An 18,367-nucleotide genomic window follows, 5' to 3' on the forward strand; every position below is an offset into this window, starting at 1 on the left:
TTACTGGCCACAGTTGAAGAAAGACGTGGATAATTATTTTTAGGGATGTACAATCTTTCAGGTATCTAAGGGGCAAACCTAAAACACAAGCCTACAAATGCCTTTACCTATACCAGAAGCACCATGGGAAGATCTGTCCATGGATTTCGTATTGGGTCTTTCGAGAACCCAACGAGGAGTAGATTCGATAATGGTAAATGTGGATAAGTTTTCCAAAATGGCTCACTTTGTTGCTTCCAGGAAAACATCAGATGTTGTCCAAGTGGCCAATCTATTCTTTCGAGAGGTAGTTTGATTGCATGGAGTACCAAAGTCTATCACTTTATCAGGATACAAAATTCGTCTCGCACTTCTGGTGAACGTTGTGGAGACGGTTCGATACAGCCTTTAATTTCAGTAGCCTGAGTGATCCTTAGACTGATGGACAAACATAGGTTGTGAATTGGATCCTAGGAAACTTACTTCGGTGTATTGCAGATTTGCAGGCGACAAACCGAAATAGTGGGATCTGGCTCTAACTTTGGCCAACTTCACCTATAAAAACATGGTGAATTGATCCCCTGAGAAATCATCGCTCGAGATAGTTTATGGAAGGACTCCGAAACTTGCAGTTACCTCACAACTCTACCCATGTTACCAAGAGCATCTTGCTAAACAAGTGAAGTCCACCCAAGAGGTCTGTCAGCATCTAGAAGAGTCTTATGCCAAGTATAAGACAGCAATAGACAAGGGTCGGGGATTGACGATTTTTCGAGAGGGAGATCTTGTGATTGTGTATTTACGCAAGAGGCGACTGCCGACAAGAACTTCGAGAAAGGTGAGAAACAAGAAGTATATGGCCCATGCAAAATACTAAGAAGATGAACGACAATGCATATGTCATTGATCTTTTAGAGGACATGTTTATATCCTCAACATTCAATGTTGCGGACCCCTTTGAGTATTTTCCCCCTAGAGGAGTCGGAGATTAACTCGATGATGAGTTTTTTTTTAAGAATGGGAGACTGATGTATGACACTATGATTTATTAGGATTTAATTGTCTCCTTACTAGGATTATGTTTACTTTCACTACTAAAAATAGGTCTACTTTCTCTACTAGTATTTCTCTACTATCTATAGGTGAGTTTGCAATATAATAAACAATCAATTGAATTATTTATCAAAGTAGAGACTTCTCTCAAACACTCTGCGGAGTTAGGGCCGATTTTATCTTTTGATTAGAATATGCAGACGCTTCTAATTGTTGTTATCAAATCTTCCGCTACGTCCTAATAAAGGTAAGTGATGCAGGAATGGTAATTTGGGGAGGAAGTGTCATTTAGTCAAAATTCTCTATGGGAATGAATATAGCTACAAAAAATTGGTACGCTAATATGAATTATAAAGAAATGAATTTAATAATTTAATTAATATTCTAATAATAAGCCATCTTTATTAATATATGTGAAGAAGAAAAATGACGTACAGTAGATATATTATGCATTTGCTTAGAGATAACGTGGATCCAAGATTTGAAGTCCATATTCTAACATACTAAAACAGGTCGATTAGGATGTCTCAATGGAAGTGTGGAGATTCGATCCTTTTATTCATGCAATAAGGCTTACGGAGACCCCTTCTCAGACTAACTTGGAGACCCCGGAGTAGCGCAACACTTGCTGCAACAAGAGCCCGGCGGGGGAGGTGTGCAACACACACAGGCAGGGCAAATGGGTCCTGAAGCTGCACGCAAGACGGTAAGAAAATAAAAATGAAAATCTTGTCATGGTTAATTGCCACCATGCATATAAGCTGGTAAATGGTAATTAATGGGTGTTTTTTTTTACCTCTTTGAGTGAATCGAGCTGCCTCACACGTTGCCATTGGAGATAATATGATTGCAAATATGAAGAGCATCACCAAAGCAGACCTCAAAGAGTTACCAGCAGCAGCCATTGCTTATTAATGTTGTAGATTTGCTGTGTTAACATGGTGATCGAGGTTTAGTTATATAGCTACTCTGTGCCTTGAATCACACGGCACTTGTTTGAATGGGAAGCCTGATTCCTAGTCTTAGGCTGACTTCTGACTTTAATTTACCAATAGCAATTAAAGCTAAGTCAGTCAATGATCTATTGTTATTCAAATCTTTTGATTTTATCGATCCGAGCCTGTAAGCAATTGACCAAATTCAATTCTACAGCTTTACATTATGTATGAGCTATCTAAAATGAGTTACTGTGACTGTAATTGTACTCACTCGATGTACGGCGAAATTTATTAATATTTTCGGTGAAAAAAAGTAAAAAGAAACGTCAAAAATTATATTGAAGCAGCACCATTTGATTAAAAGTTTACATGTTCTCAAATAATGGAAGTACAAAAAAAAAAGACTTGATCGTCAATCCATAATTTTATTTTATTTTATTTTCTTATGTACAATTAAGATTTTATTTCCTTTTACTTACTAGGCTTCAATTTGCTTTATTTTTTTCTTTTCCTTACGAGGATTAGATTCACCATTACTATTAGGACTAAGTTTACTATTGCTACTAGGAATAGGTTTACTATTACTAGTAGGATTAGGTTTACTTTCTCTAAAAGTATTTTTCTTCTATAAATAAGCTAGCTTATAATGTAAAACTCAATCAATTGGATTATTATCATATTAGAGACTTCTTTCTTAAATACTGTACGGAGTTTTATCTTTCTTTTAGCGTGCGGGCTTGTTTTAATCTTTTTTAGTAGAAGACGAAGACGCTTCTCCTTGCAGAATAAAAAACGTTGCTCTTTGATTTAGTCTTCCGCTACGTCATCACTGTTTTAGACGTTCAGAACAATCTACCATATCATAGACATACATTTTTCATATTTGAATGCTCAGAAACGCTTAGTGAAAAGAAGTAGAATTAAAACTGCAAACAAAATACATCTACATCATTATTTAGCATACCCAAAAAAAAAAAAAGAAAAAGAAAAAGAAAAAGAAAAAGAAAAAGAAAGAGAGAGAGAAAAAAAAGAAGATGAAAGATTTACTCTCAACAACTAGCTAGCTATATATATATATAGGTAAGCATATCTTGACTCCTCAAACTTCAAATCCCCTGAGTTTCACCATTTTAGCTTGGCAGGGAAGTACTGCAACAGCACATATGGTTCATGTTAATGCAGGTGATAATTAAAAGGGAAGAATTAATTATTAGGTAGCTTCATCATTCTAACCATGGTGCTCACCTTTTCAATGAGGGAAACATAGTATGGCTTCACCTTTTCAACATCAATTAGAAGTTTGCTCTTGCTGTAAAGGTCATACTTGCTACATATATAATAAATAAATAAATAAAAATTCCAAGTTAAACAATAAATAAATAAATAAATAATCCAATTAAGCATGTTATCTTACTTGAAAATTTCAAGCCATTTCAGATTCTCAACATCCTCCTCATTCATTAACTGCTTATATGCCCCTGCTCTATGTAATGCTGCATTAATACCAATTAATTTAATTAAATCAGAGAATTAACTGATTTAATTTATATCAATTCTATATATATATATATATATATATATATATTTGTATTTACCGTAGAATGAGTGGTATCTGATGATGAAAAGACCTGCTGAAGGTAGAGTGGTTTTATTCTCCTTTGCCACCTGAAAAACATGCAATTAATTAATTCATGTATATATATATATATATAATTATATATTGTGGAATTTAAATTATTTTTGTTTAGGCTTCGAAATATGTACCAAATACATGTAGTCGTCGTGTCCCCAAGACATCATTACATTGTTAAGTCCGCATCCCTCAGAGTAAACTCCATACTTTGTGTTGTAAGCAGGGTTGTTAGAGTCAGCATTTTCCTTGAAATACTGTGGTCAAGAGTTCAATATTAATTAGCCTTCGATTTGATTGGCCAAAATTAATTATTAGATAAAAGTGGAACGAATTGAAATTACCTTGTGATGGACAATTGACTCGTCGAAAGCACACCCAACTGGGTACGTGTCACCTGTTTATGGGTTCATGATTCAATGAATTGAAATTCGGCAAAATTATGTAATATTTAATATACTACAGTGAAACGCAATACTCACCGACAACAGCCCATTGAGGAAGCCCACCGAAGCTAGGAAGAAGAAGCACCTTTCCAAGATCTAAAGCAAATTATCGTCACAAAATTAGCTTAAGAGCTCCTCCAAGAATCGGATCATTTTAAATAATATTGTATTTAGTATCTTACTATATAATTATCATACAACCGAAATAACATAGCAGTAAAAATCAAGCCTTAAATTTTGAAGAAACTTTACTTAATTCTCAGAACTTCTATCTCATTTGGATTTACCTTCTAAACTTAAAAAATTTACAATTTAGTGTATCAATCTTTCAATTTTTTTTTTTTGATTTCACCAATCCATTAAGATTTTTCCAGGGGGTGTCAAAATTTTCAAAACATTCATTATTTTTGTAGGAAAAAAAAAATCAATTGAAATAATTTATGCGTTGGTCAGGTTTTAAAAACTCTAAATTTAGTATATCCATATTTCAATTGTTTTCAATTTCACCCATCCGTTATAATTTTTCGTTAAATCCTAACGGTGGGATGTCAAAATTCTCAAAATAGTCCTCTATTTTTTTAAGAAAAAAACAAATAATTGCAAAGATTTATGAGTGGGTTATTATTTTATCTGAATTTACAAAAATACCCCCACTTAGAATTTTTTTTTTTTTTAAAAAAATTTGACAGAGTTGACATTGATATACAAGTCTTTGTATATAGCATTACTCTAATATAGCATGGATAAAGTTCAAACAAATTACTTAGGAAAAATTTAAAAAAAAAAAAAAAAAAAAAAAAAAAAAAAGGTACCATGGATAAGGCCAGTGAGGTGCAGCCAATCCTCATTAGGGTAGTCCTTTCTAATGGCTTCAGCCGTTTGTAACAAATGCTCGATTTGGGGCTCGTCCAAGTCCGGATCGCTCTCGTCGACAACTTCATTCAGAAGCTCACAACATTCCCATATGCTCATCTCCATCCTATCCAATTTCCCATAATCTTCTCTCATTTTCTTCACCTGCATTTAATTATTAATATAAAATATATGTCGTTACGACTCAAATAAGTAAAATTAATATAGATAAATAATTTTTTTTTTTTTTTTTTTGGGATGAATAGATAAATTATTATTCCATTTGCTTACAAAGCCATAAGTCTGGTTAATGTGATTGATCCGGTAGAAGTTTTCCACGCCTTGCTGTCTCTCACTTTCAGCATCATAAGCCCTGTTTTGCATTTCTAGAGTAAATATTAAAGACTCAATCTCATAAAATAAAAAATAAATAAATATTAAGGAAAATAATAATAAAAAATAAAAAACTTAAATAGGCCTCACTGTAGCCTGTTGGGCCCATTTCTAGGGTAACAATAGCCAAGGGTTGAAAGAGAATCGAACTTTCTTTTCTTTATATTTGATGCCACCCCCACCGCCATCCAATTATTATCCAATTATTATCCAATAATTAGTCGGTGGTATTAGCTGGTCTCTTTGTTGATGAATAATTAAGCTATCATTTGGAGGGTTAATTAAAATTAAATATCCAAGCACTTTTGGGCTTAGCCGAGCAACCAAGGATCGGAGCTCTTGTAGCATGTTTTGCTCATAAACGTGATGTTTGCAGATCAGAGCCTATCCACCGCAGATCTTGATCATATTCAGTGCTTAAATTAGATCTCTTGGCTTATTTTGCTTCAGTTTTATCCAGATAGATCAAGAGGCTCGAATTAATATTGCAATTATTTCATTTTTAAGATTTTGTTGGGTTTTAAACAATTAATAAAATTACGCAAAAGGAGCAGACCTAAAGGTTTGGCCGAATGAGTTGATCTCTGGCACAACAAATCCACCATCCAACACCAATTCTTTCTCATCAACAGGGATCGTCTTTTCCTGATCTGCTTCAACGCCTGTGATTTAACCAAAAATTTCAAGACCGAAAAAGTATGCATATTAAAGGGATATTTTATAATCATCATATTTCCTTTGATTTATAGTACATCAAACTACAAATATTAAAAAATTATCACAAATAAATTATTATTATTTTTTTTAAAAAAAAAATCGTACCATGGTGTGTATCATATCAAAGATTAATGAACAAAAAAAAAATTGAAAATTAAAACTATTAAAAGAAGAAAATTTAGAAAAAAAAAAAAAAAAAATTGGATTACAAACAAAAATTTAGGGAAAATAAAAAAGGGGGGGAGTCGAAAAAAATTTACCAAACTCAGGCTGCTCAATGAGGATAGTCATCCTGATTCAAAACGAAAGCACAGAATCTGAAGAAAACAAGGTAAAAAAGCAGGAAATCTAAGAGATTTGATAAAGAGTTTGGGTTGTGGTGGCATTGTGGGATTGCCAAATGGTTGGTATTTATAATTGGCCGGAGAGTCCTTCCCTGAGAATTTGAATGTCCTGAGTCCTTCACTGAAAATCTGTAAGTTTAATTTCCTTTCTTTTTTATTTTATTGTTCCGCATACATATATATATATATCAGATAATATATGATAAAAATATTATTTTATAACAAAGTAAAAGGAATAGAGAGACAAAGTTGGAAACAGAAGGGACTTCCATGCAAGTTGCCAATGGACAGACAGAGAGAGAGAGTGTGCGTGACTGTGAGAGACACGGAGTTTCCATCTTAGTATGTGATTAGTCGCCTAATCTTTTTGTTTCATTGATAATTATCATTTCCATGGGACCCACACGCCCAATCTCTTCGTCATGAGTGAGTCAGCAAGAGTTGGACGTCACAATCGCATTTGGTTGTGTGGGGTCCACCTGACGTGGCATCTACTCAATTTTGGTACCCTGCGTGTTGTTTTATTAGGTTGTTTTCTAATCGATATTTCCACTGCTCTTTCTAGTACTGCCACGCCATGCTGTCGGTCAAGGACTCTCTGATCTGGCGGTCTGCAATGGCTATGAGCGTGCCACGTTTCTTACTGTGAGCACAGCCACAGCTCATGCACTATAAAAGCGAGACACGTGTGGAAATTTTAACACGTGTTTTAGCAGACCATGAGATCATAAGGTAGGATGAGATCTCGTATTAGCCAGAAAGAGGAGTCGTCCAATGTACTTTCTAGTACGACTGACTTCCAAATTTTTCTGCCAATAGTTTGTGTACACGTCACAACCTAAGCATAGGATCCATCTTATGGGATTCTGTGAGTTTTGATAAAGAGAAATTACACCTATTTTTATATAATCTAAGTTTTAATTTTAATATTAAATTTGTAAGACCCAAATGTAAGTTTATAAATTTAAAGATTGATTTAAAAATGAGATCTTTAAAAGATAATATTATGCGAAATATAAAATAGACACAAAGAATATGTGGTTCAGCCTATAAACCTACAAAATTTTCATTTTAATTTTATTTATTTGGTAATAATTTCATACTATGACTATGTGATAGATTTCAATTGTAGCTATATGTTACAGTCTTCAACTATGAGTGCCACGTGATAGTTTTTAATTGTAGTTAGGTCATAGTCTTTAACTGTGATAGTTTTCAACTGCAACTTAGATTCTTGAACTCTCAATATACTCTAAATATCTAACGCGTAGTAGATATATATATATATATATATATATATATATATATATATATATATATATGAGAAATGATCCCTACACTCATTTCTCACAACAGCCTCACAACAAGTTGAAGTAGCTGGTAATATTTTAATATTTTTTTGATTTGTTTTCTTTTCTTTTCTTTTTGTAAAAAAATAATAAAATATTACCAGCCACATCAGCTTGTTGTGGGGCTGTTGTGAGAAATGAATGTAGGGATCATTTCTATATATATATATATATATATATATATATATATATAATAAAAGGGATTTGATTCATATACAACACCATTACAACAACCACACAACAACCCCTCACATGAGTGTGGGCCCCAGTGTGTGGGGTCTACCCTCATGTGAAGGGTTGTTGTGTTGGTGTTGTAAATTTAACATTTTTCATAATAAAATAGAAGTGAAAATTCAAAACCCAACTTTTTTCTGGATTTCGGGGAGGCCAAGACTGGAGATAAGGATTGACTATGTCATAGGTTTGAGGAAGAAGTGTAATAATATATTAAAAATTGAAAAGTTTCAACAGGAAAATTGGATCCACTAATGGAAACAAGTTTGAAAATCGTACCTTAGGTGATAACTGATAAGATGACTTTTTATCGACTAGTAAAGGTATTCTATCCATTTGACTACATTGTTGTGGCGTATTATCAAGTAATCCATACTTTTTCATGTTCAAGAGGATTGCTATTGTGCTAAGAAACAAAATAAAAAACAAAAAACAAAAAGGAGATGTCTAATTGTTCTTTGTTCGCAAGCCAAATTCTCCCAATGCTATTGATTAAAGAGAAATATTATTTAGAATATTGTTATATGATAATGGATAGAGATATGATACGTTTTTAACTATTATACAACTTATGTACCTGCAACTCTAATAAATTTTTTTATTTTTTTTTTTAAAAATAAAAAAAAAAAATCAACCATTAGATACGTATGACTCACATATAAGAAAAGAGATATAATAATTAGTTTGAAAAAAAAAAATTGTTAAAGTTGTATAGAAATTGTAAACGTATCATATTTCTATATGATAATTATATAATTGAGATGGTATGGCACTAAAAATCAGCTTTGATTTATGTTACATACTCAACTTTCATCTTATTCTCGTTCTATTGGGTTGATATGACAGTGTCCAATAGCCTTTGAATAAGCCTTAATTAAAAAAAAAAAAAAAAAAAAAAAAAAATCAAAGATAGATGCTACATCAATCCAATGGGATGAGCAGGGGTGAAGCCGGCATCTATAACTTGAGGGGTCAAATTGAAAAATAAAATAAAATTGGGAGACAATTTTTTTAAAAAAAAATTAGGGGTACATTTTAAATTTTAATTAGGGGTAAATTTTAAATTTTTTTTAATTTTCTTTTTGGATTTTTTTAGATTTTTTTTGGGAAAGCCTTAGGACTTGGGGGCCAAATTAAAAAAAATAAAAATATTAGGAGAAAATTTTTAATTTTTTTTTTGAGAAAGCCTTGGGGGCCAAGCCCCCCAAGCTCTTGAATGGCTCTCTCCCTTGAGATGAGGATATAATAACGTTCAGTACTTAGAATTACCTATCAGCTTTTAGATTAGACATGACGTGTAAAAAATTGATAATTATTTTTTGACATGTCCACATAAGAGAGGAAGGAAAAATTAGAATTATTGACACCCGCTTCATGAGGCGTGATCTCCAGTCAATTGAGTCATTCCTTGGGAATAAAAAAAAAATAAAAAAATAAAAATGATAATTAGTTAATTTTATCTGTCACATTATCTCAATCATATGATCGTCGTATAATAGTTTACTAAAGAGCATTTTGCTTAATTAAATATCATAATTCCTCTAATTACTAGTGGCCGGGGCCTTAATTAATTTGCCTTTCTATGAAGTTGATGGAACCAACTTTCGACGTTTTGAATGGCTCTTGCGCTTTGACGTCCTTCTATACGTCCCATAGGAATCATTTTGTTTATGGGGTTGTCCATATTACAGCAAAGCTGATTTAGACAAAATAGGAAATAGAAATAGAAATTTATCCTCTCATTGATAAAGCGAAGCCTGGGAAGTACATGGTCCTAGCTTGTGTGTTTCTGTCTGAGCTAGAGATGGCAAGAACCGACTTCAAAAAAATAGAAATGATTGTCGTTCAACTATAAATACAACTTTCGTTCAATTTTTTATTTACGCCGTAGTTTATTTTTCAAAAAAAAAAAAAATACAAAAATTTGCTTACAATAATTTCATCGTTTATATTTCCTTTAAATTATTACTCAATTATCGATGTCTCTTTTAAATTACTAATTGTGGCAATGTGCTCTCTAAACTACAAAAAGATGTTAATATTCTTCCGAATGACAAAATTATCCTTTATAAAATTATAAAATTTCTTAAAATTATATAAAAACAAAACAAAAAATTATTTTTTTTAAAAAAAATTAAAAATAAAGGAATAAAGAATAAAGAATAAAAAAAATAAAAACCATAGTTTTTCAATTTTTTTTTTTTTATTTAAAGAGAATACGTTTACTCTCCCTAAAAAAGATAGATTCTTTAGCTACATGCAGATGTAGTGTCATTTTCATGTAGGCTGTAAGATTGTCCATTTCTTGTCTCGCAACAAGTCATTGCAGGTTTGCACAGTTTACAAGGACCTATAATAAGTAGTATGCAAATATAATTAAATGACCAAGGCCATGGGTGGATATACCCCATTAGCCCCCCTCCCCCCAAAATATCTTCATCCCTTCACGGCTGGCAATCGGACAACAAAATATATATATATATATATATATATATATATATATAAAATGCGTAAGAAAATGACAACCAACTCATCTCTTTATAAAATACTGTCTTTTCTTAAGTTACTTTGACAAAACTATTATTATAACTATCTATGTCGGTGAGGGGAAGTCACTACCCATAAAAAAGTTAAAAGGCCAAAAAAAAAATATATATATATTTGTACATCTCCCATTCTAGGGTCAAAAATCTCCATGGCCAAAGTCAGGGTGGGAAGACCAATGTCACAAGGGGCACATGTCCCGTTTCTAGATTCATCTACTACAATCGGGCCTAAAAACAAAAATTGTGTACAACTTCACTGGCTTAGTCACTACCAATAAAAAAAAAGTCAAAAGGCCAAAAAAAAAAAAATAAATAAAAAAAATTGTACAACTTCACTAACTAACTAACAAAATAGCTGTAACCTAACCGTCGCTATCTTTAGACTACTCTCTAGAAAAGCTTTTACGCCTTTTTGTGAGGTTTTTCATCCCCTCCGATGGGTGTTTTAGAGGAGGGATTGGAAAACGAGCTTAACATTGAGCTCGTCCACTGCTGACACGTGGAAGGGATATAAGCTACCTGGCAGTTTAATTAAGCTGGACGCGTGTCTAGTTTAGATGGAATAAATGTTACGTTGGGTTGTAACTTGTAAGTAGTTTTAATACGTAGTCGTTTAATTTGAATTTTTGTTAGTGGCTTTCAGTTCTGTTAAGTGGAAACTTGAGAGGAACTTGTATAAAAGGGAAGAAGGACGTGAGAAAGGGTATTCAGTTCGATGTAACAGGATTGAATCTGGAGGAGGTTTTTTATTTTTTATTTTTTTAAGTAAATTATAGAAAGAATGAAAAGAAAAGAAAAGAAAAACTAACTTATGGAACAAAGAATTTGGAAGGGGTGCCTTTTTCAATACATGGAGGAAAATATGTGGATAAAAAGAAAATGATGGGAATGCAGCCAGAATAAATTCTAGTTGCGGTCCAATTAGTGACATGATGGACACATAAATTTGCACTTTGGTTAACATGACTAGCTTTCCAATTAGTTACTGGTGGGAGGATAGAGAAAATATTGGAGATGGTGGAAGCAATTCGCTAATCTGTAGTAGTTGCTGAATGCTGAATCGCCAAAATGACATTGAGAGAATCACTTTCTAAAATAAAAGAAGATAACCCTAACGAAGTTGCCAATGAAGCAGCAATAGCCTCACCATAAAGAGGAGAGCAGGGTGAGCTGATCAGGGAGATACATTTGATTATAGAACCAGATGAGTTTCTACAAATTGCAGCTTGAGCATAAAAAGTGGCTATGATTGCAGTATCATAGTTTATCTTGAAATAAAGAGGAGATAGACTCTTCCAAACTTTAGGAGTTTTATCATATTTGGTTGTCCACGCAAAATAGTGCTCCAGAGAAGTCTTGTTGATTGTAGTTAATATGCTAAGAGCATTCGGGATAGTGCCATCATGATGAGCTTTATTTTTAGTAAACCAGAGGTAGTCACATGCAACAACAGCAAAAATTTGGAACTTATGAGTCTCTGCTGGAGGGACGCCAAGCATATGATGTAAATGGAGAATGATAAGGATCCAATCTGTCATGTTAGTAACATTTAATGCAATAGTATCCAAAGGTTAAAAAGATTGGCACCAAACCACACGTGCAATGGGGCAAGTGAAAAAGAGTTGGGGAAGAGGGTCTGTGGGATAAGAGCAAAGGAAGCAACTGTTGTCTGATAGGGAAGAAGGGATGGATTGAGAAATTTGAAATTTGGTAAGAATAATATTCCATACCATTTTTCAAAGAAAAAGTTTTAAGTGATGGTTCAGCTAGAGCTTCCAAAGTGCTTTCCAACAAGATTTTGAGAGAGGTGAAGGTGTGGAAGGGGAGAATGAGCTAATGAGGTGATGGGCAGATTTGGTGGAGAAAACACCGGTGGTAGAAGGGGTCCAGAGAAGGGAATCAGATAATTTTTAAAATTTCAGAGATGGTGGTGGGATCGAACAAGAAATGCAAGACATTTTGCCTTTAGGACATGGTAGAAGAGTGAATTAGATTAGAAATGGCCAGGGAGTGGTTGGAGGGGATGGAAGGCAATCTAGGTATAGGTGTGAAGGATGAGACAGTAGGAATCCATGGTGAGGACCATATAGGAAGGCTTGAGTTATTATGAGGAATAAAACAAGCTCCAGCAGAGATGATGGGTATTGTTGCCTTGATGCCATTCCAAATCCGAGATCCAGCTCTAAGAGAAGAGGATAAGAGATTACCATACCTGATATACTTTTGCTGGAATAGAGAGACCCATAAGCTGTTTTGATTGGAGAGCAGTTTCCATCCTAGTTTGGACATCAGAGACAAGTTCACATCCTTCATAAGTCTAAAACCAAGACCACCTTGATCTTTTGGCAAACACATGGATTTCCAAGATTTGAGTGATAAGTTGCGGGTTTTGTCCTTTGGGAAACCCCACCAAATTTTTTTAAAAGCCCTGTCTAGCTTTGTATAAAGAGCATCCGGAAACAGAAAAAGAACTCATGGCATAGGATGGTAGAGCAGAGACCACTGATTTAATCAGCGTTGATTTACCTGCCTGAGACAAAGTTTTTGATCTCCAACCTTCAATTTTTCCATTAACCTTGTCTAAGATGTCTGAGAAAGCTATTGTTCTTGATTTGCCATATAGGATATGAAGGTCAAGGTGTTTTGCAGTAGTTGGAGTAAGCTGGAAGGGGAGAAGGTTCCTGATAGCTGAGATGGTGGAAGTAGCTATATTTTTGCTAAATAGAATATTTGATTTGGTAGCATTAACAGTTTGTCCAGACCAAGAGCTATATTTCGAAGACAATCCTTAATAATAATAGCTTCACTAGAGGTTGCAGTAGTGAAAATGACTAGATCATCAGCAAATAAAAGATGGTTTAAGAGAGAACATGATCTGGCGATTTTGAAACCACGAAGGCATTGGTGAAACAGATGGGAGATAACTTCAGTGCAAATAATAAAGAGAAAAGGGGATAGTGGATCACCTTGACGAAGACCCCAAGATTGGGAAAATAACCCGAAAGCGCTGCCATTTAGAAGCACTGAAAATGAGGAGGTGGAAATGCAGAGTCTGATCCAATGGATCCACTTTGGAAGAAAACCAAGTTTTGTAAGAATTTTTAACAGAAATGACCATTCCATTTTGTCAAAAGCTTTCTCTATATCAATGTTAGCAGCAATTAGGCCTCCCCTACCTCGCTTAGATTTAAAAGTGTGGAGCATCTCATGCATGGGCCAATATAGAATTGTCCTGAATATGGCAGTTGGGTATAAAGGCTGTCTGAAATGGAGATATTATATTGTTGAGTAGGGGCTTTAGCCTATTAGCAAGCAGTTTGGAGATGATCTTGTAAATAATATTGCAGAGGTTGATGGGGCAGTAGTGATGCACAGAGGAGACACCCAACTTCTTTGGGATTAGAGCTATGAAAGTGTGGTTTTGTTCCTTGAGCAGGTGGTTATTCCTGAAAAAAATTCCAAATAGCTTGGAGAACAGTCAATTTAATACTATCCCAATATTTCATGTAGAACAGAACTGTAAACTCATCAGGTCCAAGGGCTTTTGAGGCACCTAGGCTGGCTAGTGCTGTATGGATTTCTGCTTCAGTTGTAATAACACATAACATAAGATTGTCTTCGGCAGAGACAGAGCAATGAAAAAGGTCTAATAACTCATTACTAGAGGCAGGATTTGTAAAGGCAAACAAATTCTTGAAATTAGAAATAAAACAGTCACCAATAGATCTCCAATCAGTAATCCATCCACCAGTAGAGGAATTTAGAAGATCAATAGCATTTCTCCTTCACCGAATGAGGGTGCTAGTGTGAAAAAACTTAGTGTTTAGATCCTTACAGGTCAGCCAAAGTTCTCTAGATTTATGCTTCCAGATGGATTCTTCCTGAATCATATATTCATTTAAAAGAGCTTTGAGGTGAAGCTCTAAGGCTAAGTTGGAATTTAGAGTTTATTGGCTCCTTGAATTGCCATTTCTCAGTAAAGCATTGTTCTTCCATTATTTTCTCTCTTTTGATCCTCAATTCTCATTTTCTATTCTCAATTCTCTCCTAGTTTTCAATAACAGATCAACTAGACTGTTACAGATTGATCATTTTCCTGCCTCCTTCCTTCCCCCATTTGTTGTCCTTTCCATGTGCCCCTTTTTGCGTTTGGCGGAGTGGACTGCAAGAGTCTCGGCATCGGCTTGTGGGAGCCACGCTCCGACGAGTGGAAGGCGGAAGAAGACACGGCCGGTGGCGTCAGGGAGCTGGAATGCCAGTGAGTGCGATGGAGAGGCGCATGTGAGACATGGACCATCAAAGGAACGTAGACCTAGTTTTTAAAAAACCAGACTTAAGAACTTGGATAAAACCGACCACCGACGCGGGGGAGAAGACTACCAGCGTGGAGTAGAAAGCCACCGGCTTGGTGAAGAAGCCAAGACACCAAGGTAGCAGTTTCGGTCAGGATAAGTCGCACAGCACGAAATTAAGATAAATCCTCATAATAGGTGAGGAGGGCTAGAGAAACCTCTACCCAAATTGCAACATAAACAAAAATAAAAAATACATGAAGGAAAGAGGAAGAGGAGATGAGGTTCTTCCCTCCTCCTTGAGCCGACTGAAAGAGATGAAGAAAAAAGTTAGTATGAGAGAGAACTGGGTATTTTGTGATATGATGGTTCTTTCTCGATTTCTAGGCTTGTTATCTATGTACTCCTTCATTGCGCCTTTTCTATTTTTTGCCTCCTCTTTCTCAAAAAATAGCAGCATCAGCCACTCCCCCCCCCCCCCCCCCCCCCCCTTTATTATGTCGCACCACCTCCTTCGACCTCTACTCTCAACCTCCGTTGTGCTTCATGGCTCCTTGCGTCTCTCTTGCGCCTCGTCGTGGCCCCCACGTGCTGGAGTGTGGTTCTAATTGTGCCCGTTAGTGTTCTCCAAGCATCATCCCCCCACCACTCCCTCCGCTGATGCTGCTGTTTTTTGAGTTCCTGTTACTATATTTATGTTATGGCAAAAGTACATATACCCATTTAAAACTACCACTTCATTGTCAATGTTTCTCCCCAAACTACTAATTGTGTTAATATCCATCCCCATAAACTATTAAAACAATGTTGATGTCCCCTTCAAGGCCAACAAAAAGACAAAAATGGTTTTAAATTTTTTTCATAAAGACAAAAATACCCTTGTAAATTTGAAAAAAAAAACTAAAAACGTAAAAATTAAACCTTTTTTTTTTTAAAAAAAAAAAATCAATTAAAATATATATATTTTGTTATTTTGTTATTTGTTTTTTTTTTAAATAATATATATATATATATATTTTTTCTTTCAGTTTTTAGAAAAAGAATTAAAAAAAATTTAAAAACAAAAAATAATTGTCTTGGTTTTTTATTTTAATTTTTTTTGTCCTGATGTTGTGCTCACCTTCCTCTAGCAATTGGCCTATCTGCTACGTCAATGCCTCGATCAGTTGCTGAGTGCGGTGCTGGCTTTCTTGTATCTCTGTTGTCTCTTGCTGCTGTTGGTGTTGGATTTCTCGAATTGCAGCTGTCTCTTTCCTGCCACGCCTGATCTGTCTTTCAATCCTGTTGTGTCTCCCTTCAACAATGTTACTTGCTCAGAAAGCTGAGTAAATCTGGTACCTTCCGCCATATTTTAGGAACTTGACTTTGATACCACTTGTTATGAGCTTGGATAATAAGTAGATAATTCTTACTTAAGTTTCTGGAAGTTCAAGGATCCAGGTTCCTCCCATACACTCTCAGTGTTTATCTTATACTGAATTCATAGATAGCCTTTCATTCCAACAACGTAAGACTTAAATACAAGCTAAGTAACTGCAAGTAACTACCACTAAGTCCATCATGGACCACTAAGCTAAGAAATAGGAAATAACATTTACATGATGAAAGCCCATTACATATATGCCCCTGATCCATGATATGCCATGACCCATCATGCCTTCTAGAAAGTAAAAGAAACAGAATACTTAAAAGAAAGTGGAAACATAACGTGGGATAGCTCCACCACTTCATAATTTGCATCTACTTTGAACTGACGCAGGTAAGAGCATTCCTAGTAGTCTCACCAAAATAGTTTTTTAGCTATTTTGGTGAGCCAATTTGATGAAAATCCTGAAAAATCACTCCCAGCAGCATCACCATTTTAACCAAAAAAATTTGATAACTGAAATTACTAACCAAATTAGATGAAGCATTTTCACTCAACAATCCACTCACCAAATTTTGTTTCACCTTTCTCTCTCACATGATTAGCACACTTTTTTCCTTTTTTTTTTTTTTCTCATTTTCTTCTTTCATCTCCCATCTCTCACACGATAATGTCCTTATTTCATGAATATGAATGATTTTTTGTAAAAAGATTATATAGAGAAAAAATAAATAAATATGAAAAAATTATTATTTAAATAGAATAGTGAATATTGACTAGTTAAAATGGTGAGGCTGGGAGAATTTTAATAAAGTGGCTCACCAGAATAGAAAAAAGTGATTTTTAGTTATTTTGGTGAGTAAAATTTGGTGATGCTACTAGGAATGCTCTAATGCTCCTGAACTGACGCCTGAAATGCAAGACTACTGCCAGGTGGTCCTCCTTTGGACAGCTAGAATCTTCTTTGGACAATTGGAGACTTCCACACCTGACAATGAAGCTGCGATGCAGACCTTTGTGAATAGCCAATAAACCTTGCATCAAACGTAAGCCATGGAGAAAACTCTGTTTTTCCGTTGTACCCAATGAAATGCAGCATGTACGGAGACAACCCGTCTCCGGGCATGTCCATCTTGAGAAACAACCCATTGATGATCTTGGCGCCCTTTGCCTCGGCCAGTTGATGCTCGCAGGCCACCCAAAGGGGGAACCCCCATTTCTGGGGGGTGGCCAGCAGTGTGCGTGCCTTATTTTTTAGATTTTTTTTTTAGTTATATTTTTTAATAAAATGAAAAAAAATATATATATATTATTTTAAGGTGATTCGGCAAAAAAGCTTATGTGGTACTAACAGTTTACAGTAAACTTGAAGGAAAACTCACGGAATGACTTATTTCAAATTTGCAAAAAACTCATGTATCAAAAATTGATTTTTAAAAAGTGGAAGAGTGATTTCAAATCGCGTTGACTTAGAGATTTATAATACATTTACCATTATTTTTATCTAAAAAAGAGTATTTTTTATTATTTTTTGTTGCAGAAGGGAACATTAAAGGGAAAATTGAAGGGAACAATGTAAAATTTGAAACATTGGAAGGCAATACAAAAAGAATGGTAAACTAGAACGGGTAATATAGTTAATTAACCCAATATTTTAAGATTAATATATATATATATATATATATATATATATATATATATATATATATATATATATATATATATATAAAAAGGAAGAAAAAGGCCCAATTGAGTCGTGTCCATTGTCCAAGGTAATGAGTTTAGTAAGATAAAACTTTTGTGGTTGAGAATGGACATGCTAAATCAGGTAGGTAATCCTGCTCGAGCGCTGCAAAAATGGTCAGCTACCCACACACAGAGGACCATGCTGAGTCGCACCGAACTAACCGTTCGCATGTTGTCTATGCCGTTGCTTCTAATTCTTTTTTATAGATACATGAATAAAATTATAACAAGAAACAAAATATACAACAAGGGTTGAGCAATTCAAAATTAAAATTAAGAACGAAAGTATGCGGGGCAATGTTTTTCGAGATGCGGGCTCATTACTTTGAGACACGGATGCCACAAAATCGAGATCACCAATGAAGGTGATATGTGATGTAGAGTTCTAAGGACCCAAGTACCAAAACAAGAGAAAACAAAGAGAAGTTGTAACAAAAAAGCCAAAAAATAAACACAAAAATAAAAGACAGAAGCAAAAAATA

At 34.6% G+C, this 18,367-nt stretch overlaps 1 protein-coding gene and 1 long non-coding RNA gene across 3 annotated transcripts; both read right to left on the reverse strand.

The window, feature by feature from the left end:
* Positions 1 to 1,403: 1,403 nt before the first annotated feature.
* Positions 1,404 to 2,952, reverse strand: LOC133864592 (uncharacterized). Its single transcript, XR_009899527.1, has 2 exons — positions 1,829 to 2,952; positions 1,404 to 1,724 (listed from the first exon to the last, which is right to left on the reverse strand). It is a non-coding gene; the product is annotated as an uncharacterized LOC133864592 (long non-coding RNA).
* A 33-nt stretch (positions 2,953 to 2,985) lies between these two features.
* Positions 2,986 to 6,491, reverse strand: LOC133863763 (inositol oxygenase 1-like). 2 transcript variants are annotated; one of them, XM_062299845.1, is made up of 11 exons: positions 6,269 to 6,491; positions 5,848 to 5,953; positions 5,190 to 5,271; positions 4,859 to 5,063; positions 4,083 to 4,142; positions 3,945 to 3,997; positions 3,735 to 3,857; positions 3,599 to 3,635; positions 3,385 to 3,463; positions 3,216 to 3,297; positions 2,986 to 3,119 (listed from the first exon to the last, which is right to left on the reverse strand). In XM_062299845.1, the coding sequence occupies exons 1-11, from the start codon at positions 6,297 to 6,299 to the stop codon at positions 3,093 to 3,095; spliced, it is 885 nt and encodes a 294-aa protein (XP_062155829.1). In that variant the 5' UTR covers positions 6,300 to 6,491; the 3' UTR covers positions 2,986 to 3,092. The 2 variants fall into 2 exon arrangements, with proteins under 2 accessions (XP_062155829.1, XP_062155828.1); XM_062299844.1 differs by having other exon boundaries at positions 3,566 to 3,635; positions 6,269 to 6,488.
* Between the last annotated feature and the right edge of the window lie 11,876 nt (positions 6,492 to 18,367).

This window comes from Alnus glutinosa, chromosome 3, assembly GCF_958979055.1.
Source record: "Alnus glutinosa chromosome 3, dhAlnGlut1.1, whole genome shotgun sequence".
Lineage (NCBI taxonomy): Eukaryota > Viridiplantae > Streptophyta > Magnoliopsida > Fagales > Betulaceae > Alnus > Alnus glutinosa.

Coding starts and splice junctions, on each gene's coding strand:
- LOC133863763 (XM_062299844.1), bottom strand. CDS start 6,299: ATGACTATCCTCATTGAGCAGCCTGAGTTTG. Junction 5,272..5,847: donor TCATTCGGCCAAACCTTTAG/GTCTGCTCCTTT, acceptor AATGCAAAACAG/GGCTTATGATGCTGAAAGTG. Junction 3,858..3,944: donor AGTCAATTGTCCATCACAAG/GTAATTTCAATT, acceptor TCTTGACCACAG/TATTTCAAGGAAAATGCTGA.